This window comes from Centroberyx affinis, unplaced genomic scaffold (assembly GCF_046629955.1).
Source record: "Centroberyx affinis isolate AG114_WGS23_722 - 3 ecotype Tasmania unplaced genomic scaffold, CSIRO-AGI_Caff_v1 ptg003445l_1, whole genome shotgun sequence".
NCBI classification, from domain to species: Eukaryota; Metazoa; Chordata; class Actinopteri; order Beryciformes; family Berycidae; genus Centroberyx; species Centroberyx affinis.
Genome location: NW_027281417.1, coordinates 32,501 through 40,000, shown reverse-complemented (window position 1 = coordinate 40,000; position 7,500 = coordinate 32,501). Strand labels below are relative to the sequence as shown.

Here is a 7,500-nt window from a genome sequence, read left to right as displayed (position 1 = left end):
GTAATGGACTATTTGCATTTCATTGTGATTTTCACGTGTCTGTATTCTATTCAATTCTATTCTATTCTATTTCTTTGATATACCACAAGAAATAAACTAGATTACCTACATTTACAGAAGACAATGAGAGTGTGTTTTTTTCTGAAAAAAAAAGATATATATATATATCTGATTGATATATATTAATTACATTATGATTAATAGTGGTTGCTAGGGTCTTAGTGGTTGCTAAGTGCTTAGCAGTGGTTCCTAGGATGTTATTCAGTGGTTGCTAGGTGATAACTGGGTGATTACTACTGGTTACTAGGGTGTCATTAGGTGGTTGCTGAGTGATTGCTGGGTGATTACTAGTGGTGTCACTAGGTGGTTGCTAGGTGTTTGCTAGGTGGTTGCTAGGTGGTTGCTAGGTGGTTGCTAGGTGGTTGCCAGGTGGTTGCCAGGTGGTTGCTCCATGTTATTAAACTTTTCACTGCTGCAGGTGTGTTCCAATGTGTTCCAATGAAATTAAATGCAATGAAATGTTAATTGTAAAACACTAAATTCACTATATACATGTTTGCATGATTAATTGTGAAGCCATGAGTTTGGACCCTGGTCTCAGTTTGTTTCCAGTTGCCTGAGAAGCTTCATTCAGTCTGTGATCTGTTCCTCTGGGTTCAGCAGCAGGAGCCGCCGGTCAGAGCCATAGGGTTCAGCAGGCAGGCGGTGACCTCTGACCTCTGACCTCTGACCTCTGCCTCGTGTCTCTCAGCCTCACAGCTCTGTGGGGGAAAGGCTTCCTGCTGCGGCTCTTCCTCGCCGCCGCTGGATCCGGTCCGGCGGCCTCGACCCTGAAGGTTCGTGTTCGGATACTTCGGGCTGGAAAACCTCAGCGTCGGTTTTTTTTAAATCGCCTCTCTAATATACAGTATATTTTTAACAGACGGGCTTTTATATCATTATGAATGCCACCCAACGGCAACACTACCGCAGGAGCCAACGCCAAAAAACCCTGCATGGAGCTTTACAGTCTGATGGAAGGGTGGCGGCAAATCGTTGCACGCCACTCCTTTAGCAGACTGACTTACTGCCGGGCTTAAAATAAAGTCACCATGAGAGAGGGAAACAGAAGATGAAGGGAAAAGAAACCATCATCTAGTCTCATATTCAGCCTTCAGATCTTATTCTTCTCAAACCAAGAGAAACATTCTGCAGCGAGGAGAGATAAATCCACTGGTCTCCAATGCAGCTTCACTTGTTTCAGGAGTTTTCTAGAAATGAAACCAGTCAGTCTGTAGAAACCAGTCAGAATAAAGCAGATCACTGCTCTGCTGTTAAGGAAATGACTCTTGATTCTACTAAATTATTGAAAAATTGATTTGCATTGGAAACAAGAGAAATTATTGAACAACTCTGGCAGATTTTCTCACTTATTTTAAGTAAATTATGCTTTTAGGACTCGATAACACACTAAATAACTTGTTAAGATGGAGATTTTTTGCAAGTGAAGAAAAAGGACAAAGTGAAAAACAAGAAAGAAATGAACGAAGAAGAGAGAGAAACAAACCAGACAGAGGAATATTTGCAAAGACTCTTTTCTTTCTGAGATTAAATGAACAAAAACAGATTTTCCAGCCGTTTCCTTCGTGTACATCCTTTAAACTTTAATGGTGAAGCAGAAAACAAAACAAAAACAAAAATACTGTAAAATAAATTAGATTAAAAAAAACGCCACAAGCACATTTGATTTGTACAACAAAGCAATGCAACATACTGGTATCTTGATTTCCATATATACAGAATAAAAAATATACTTTTTATTCTTTGTCCACTTCTTTCAGTGTCAATATCTTTTTTTTTTTTGTCTCGATAAAAAGAAAAAAAAAATCTGAACAAATACAACCACTTCTTTTATTCCTTTTTTTTTTTTTTTTTGTACTTTTCGCTGCTTTTTTGAGGCTTTTTTTTTCTGCAATGACATTTTTGTACGCGTCCATGTACACAGGAAGGTCCAGACGCCACGAGTTTGATACCGGAAAAGTCCAAAACTGGAACAGAACGCACACTGAGAGCGAGACAGTCCGCGGTCTTCCATTGGGTTTTGTTTTGTATCCAGGCCAGGAGGAGAGGATCCGCTCTCTTCAAAACAAAAAAACCGAGGAAACGTAAAAGGAAAAAAAAAAAAAAAGCGTGACTTCATCAAAAGGGGACCGACACTCCGATATTTGGTGAGACAGTCGGGAACGAGTCGACAATACCGATAAACACGACACGGCAGCACAAAGGACCGGATCCAGCTCGTTTTGCCCCGGTGACAGAACGAGGCCGGCCTGGATCCACAGTCTCTTCAGTTTACCACAAGACAGCATCGAAGGTCGGAGTAAAGCATTGTGGGAAATGGAGTTCTTGGTGTGCAGGTTGGGGCGGGGGCGGGGGCGGGGGTGGGGGGGGGTTGAAGCAATGGCTGCTGGTCTTTCTGTGTCACACGGCGTCCGTCACAGCTCAGTCGGGTCGAGATACAACAGAGAATCAGAATATCACAACTTAAAGAAAAACTGAAGAATTTCACGTCAAAAATGACCGAAAACTCGATTATTCAGACAAAAAAAAAAACGAGTGACAGCAGAAACGTACAATCAATTATCTTTCATTTTAAAGGGTTATAGAGAACTGAAGTCCATAATTGACAAAATGAAACCACTTTTACAGACTGGATCCTCATGAACTTTAGTGAATTCTCTTTTTTTTTCTTTTTTTTTTTTCCCACAAAATGGATATAAATCATGTTGGAAATAAACTCTTCAGTTTTTCTTGTCAACGTAATGGAATGTAAGTTGAATTCCATGTCAAACTCTCTCTCTCTCTCTCTCTCTCTCTCTCTCTCTCTCTCACACACACACACACACACATGCAATCTAGACTCTTTGGTGTTCTAAAGCAAACTAAAATTAGACTTTTTTTTATGGGTTTTCCAAACAAAATCTTTTCTTCTGAGAGTTAGCATGGTGGATCGACCTGTGAGCTGTGAACTTCAGGCTGAGTCTAGTCTGGCTTCAGGGGAACATGATGAAGTTACTGTGGGTTTGTTATTATTATCTCTGGTATCTCTGTGTGTCTCTGGTAGATCTCTCTGTCTGCTGAACATGCTAACACGTTAGCATACAGCATGTTAAGTCAATGTAGGCGACTAGCATCATGCTAACAGGGAGAGAATGAGAACTTGCAGCAGCTCTGAGGCTGATGGTTCAGTCATTTGAACGATTAGGGGATTGGTAAATATAGACAAAAAAAACAAAGCACTTTTTGGAACTATTTTCAGCAGCAGCAGATCTCTCTTCCCGCGAGACTTTGAGCGTGACTTGTTTTGTTTACACAGGAAGTGAGTGAAGCTAGCCAAACGGCTACCGGAGACAGAGAGGTGATTTTGCTGCCGGGTGAGTAAAGCGACCAATGGGACCAAAAAGTCGCTTGTTGTCCTTTAAGTCTGGTTATTTAAGTTTGTTCTGGTTTCTGCAGGAGAGGGAAAGCTGTCACTGAATATTTACTAGAAGGGACACAAGATGGCCGCCACAAAACAAACAGTGACATCTGTTTTGTTTTTTTGTGCCATGGCAAAATCAGTCAATCCCAGAAAAGTCCGTTTGGAATATTAACTTGAGCCAAATCGAGACTTGTCTTCTTCTAAGTGCCTTGTGTTCTCTGCTAAAGCAAAAAGTACTCATAGAATTAGAATGGATAGAAGGTGAACCTCCTGCTGCGTCACGGTCATCTCCGCTGGTACAACTAAGATGGCCGCCGTAGAATTTGGTAATTTGATTTAGTGGTCAGGAAAATTATTGTTTTTTTAACCACTGCCAGGTTGAAATTACAAACTACCAGCTGGAAATTTCCTCTGAATGGCGGCAGCAGCAACCGAGTTCCATTCAAGAGCTAAACTGACCGGGACAGATCAGGGACACTGACACGGGACACGGGTCTGTTGCTGTCTGTGGGGCTCGAACCTGTGACCGTCCAGTCACGGGCCGCAGGAACACCCAGTCTATCCTCTCTAGCTCTATGAGCGAGCCTCTTCTGTCGCTATAGTGCAAAAATAAAAACGTTTGTAACGTTTCTTTAAAAAAATAAACAAAATAATAACACAAATGCAAACAAATGAAATATTATTAACAACAATAACAATAATATTATTAATATACTTGACTGACAATAATAATTAGAAAAAAAAAATATCATGGTAACCATGGTAACGTAAAGAAGTGTTTGGTTCCAGCAGCCGGGCCAACTTGTTTCTTTCAAGTATCTCTCGACACACACACACACACACACACACACACACACACACACACACGCATGTACCTATACACACACACACATATGCATGAATGGACACACACACACACACACACACACACACACACACGCAACCGCACACACATCACAAATTTATACTTCCAAAAAATAATACAAAAGAGTCTTCTTCTTTCTTCCTCGTACATTTTGAAAAAAAGTAAACAATTGAGAAATGGGAAACAAACAAAAAACAACAAAAACAAGTCGTACACCAAAGTAAAATACAATAAGATCGTAATACTTGAAACAAGTTGCATAGTTTGAGATTTTGTCTTTTTCAGGCAGCTCGTCTCTGATTGGACGGTCGAGCTGCTCCAACGTCTCAGCTCATAAATAAGCGTCTCGCCCTCGCTCCCTCCGTTTTGTAACAAAAATATATTAGATATTCTTTTTTTTTTTAATATCTTTTTTTTTTTTTCTTTTCTTTTTTTTTCTGAAAGTGCCGTCGAGACTTCTGAGTTCTGCCGGTCCGGGAGAAGAGAAGAGAAGAGGAGAGTCCGAGATCCAGAGGAGGAGAGGAAGGACGGAGGAAAAGGAGTGTGACGCCATGATGGTGATGTCACTCGTCTTTCTCTCCTCCCTCCTGCTCCTCTGTCTCTCTGGGGTTAGAGGTCTGGCTCCTCCTCTTCCTCCTCCTCCTCCTCCTCTTCCTCCTCCTCCTCCTCCTCCTCCTCCTCTCCAGTCCAGTTGGTTCTGTGTTGGCCTGTGTTTACGAGCAGCCGCACTCCTCCACGATCATGTTCTGGATGTCCTTCTTGATGATCTTCTGCTCCTCGTTGTAGTAGAGCATGGACATGGCCCGGAGCCTGGTGGGCACGCAGCAGGACCGCAGGTTCTGGAACGGGCTGTAGCCCCGCATGCGGTAGTGACTGATGACGGTGGAGTGGAAGGACAGCGTGGAGCCGGTGATGCTCGCCACGTGGGAGGGGCACTCGCCCTCGCAGTAGTTGGCGTGGTAACCGGGCGGCGCGATGATCCAGTCGTTCCAGCCGATGTCTTTGAAGTTGACGTAGAACTGGCGCTTGCAGCAGACTCGGACCTTCCCGTCGCACTCCAGCCCCCGCTTCCTGCGCCGCCGCGGCTCGCCGTCGCCCTGCCGCACCACGGCCATGAGGAAGGGCCGGTGGGACTGCTCCCGCTGGCCGCCGGACACCAGGACGGGCGCGGCGCCGGCGTCGGCGCAGAGCGGGCAGGAGACCCTCAGGCCGAGCGCCGCCCCCCCGCCGCCCTCCAGCAACGCCTGCACCGCCGCCGACACCGGGAAGGTGTGCCAGCCGCTGCGCCGCGTGTCCACCGTCTTCTCCGCCAGCGCCGCCTCGTCCTGAGGAGGCGCCGGGCGTCCGGAGGACAGGCGCCGCTGCTGGAAGAGGCGGATGGTGACTTTGGCTCGGCTGCGGTTCGTCTTCGACAGGCGGAGGAAGAGCCAGACGTTCGCCTGCTCCACCAGAGACAGATCGCCGCCCTCCTTAGACAAGACGAAGTTCACCACGCCCTGAGAGTCACCTGGAGAGAGAGAGAGAGAGAGAGAGAGAGGGAGAGAGAGAGGGAGGAGGAAAAAGAAGAAGAGAGTTAGGATGACGTCCATCTTACATTCTCCTGTGTCACATCACAGTCAGATGGTGTTACGGTGCGTTCAGTCTGCAAACTCTCCAAGCTCCAAACTGAAGTCCAGTGGATTCACACTCTGAACTGTTCCTCATAGACCTGGTCCAGACTGACAGGCTAAACCATCATCTATCGGTCTGAGGACCATCAGACTCTGGGGGCGGCGGCCTATATTTGGGGGTTTCCGGTGCAGCCAGCAGGACATCCGGGCCAAGACTTCCTCTTCCTGCTCCGGTCATTATGTTTACAGTCTGATTAGCGACTTGAGACGAGAGAACGGAGTCTGAGCTCACAGACGACGTCTCACTGACACATGTGACAACATTATGGGAAAGACCCCGACTGAGAAATGAAACGTTCTTCTTTACCTTCGGCTTGATCCGGTCTGTGTGTAACCAAGTCCCGCTCAAGTCTCGCGAGAGTTGAGTTGTTGCAGGAAGTTATACACAGACCGGACACTTATAATAACGATCTGAGCCGGTCAGTGGCAAAAACAAAACAAGCTCTTTTAGTGGACGTACATGGACGGGTCACATTTGCCCCGTTAGTCACTTAGACACAAAAAGATGGGAAAATAGAGTCCAGGTTGAAAAATACCGAAGTTACCCTTTAAAGGAAGCTGTTGTAATGGTTTTAAACTGTTAACTGAGTGTAAACCTGTGAAAAAATCCGGTCGTAGACGTCTTCTCTCAGCTCCGACTCCACTCTCTCCTCTCAAGCTGCTAATCGGACTGTAAACAATGACCGGAAACCCCCAAATATTGACCGTCGCCCCCAGAGTCTGATCGATCAGACCGATAGACGATGGGTTCAGAGATTGATTAACGGTAGATGTCACCTTTTTCAATTTTTATTTTACAAATGTCACTTTGGAGTCAGACTGTGGGAGTGTGAGACAGACTGAGACCAGAGAGACTGAACCGACTCCACTAAGTAAAGACTTGGAGAGAGGCAGGATAACAGAGGTTAGAGCCACATCACACACACACACACACACACACACACACACACACACACACACGGAGACAGGCTTGTTGGTCACAGAGGCTCATATGAACACACTGTTCATACACACACACACACACACACACACATGTGGGTGTGTGTCAGCCACATCAGAGATACAGTCATCTACACACACAGCTCATATGTCATTATGTTACCCTCTCTGACATGACCTCACACACACACACACACACACACACACACACACACACACACAGACACACACACACACACACACACACACACGTATGCATGCAGACAGGGATGTATACACACGTGTTCATCTGCAGACATAAATGCCCCCACATACACACATACACACACATTCACACATATGTGCATGCAGGCAATTATGGGCACACACACACACACACACACACACACACACACACACACACACACACACACACACACACACACACACAGTTGGATAACCCTGTTGATTGGATCCTTCCTGCTGAATCAGCAGAAGTGGTCAGAGGTTTTGGAGTCAGGCAGCATTTAAATGGAGTAATCCTCACACACACACACACATACACACACACACACACTCTGTCTCTC

General features: G+C 45.5%; 1 protein-coding gene across 1 annotated transcript in view; it reads right to left on the bottom strand.

The window, feature by feature from the left end:
* Positions 1 to 5,038: 5,038 nt before the first annotated feature.
* The window catches only part of LOC139661056 (inhibin beta A chain-like), a 22,014-nt gene continuing 19,552 nt past the window's right edge, over positions 5,039 to 7,500 (bottom strand). The window contains exon 4 of the mRNA XM_071539379.1: positions 5,039 to 5,832. Within this exon, the coding sequence (XP_071395480.1) occupies positions 5,039 to 5,832 (794 nt within the window). The remainder of the gene's footprint in view (positions 5,833 to 7,500) is intronic.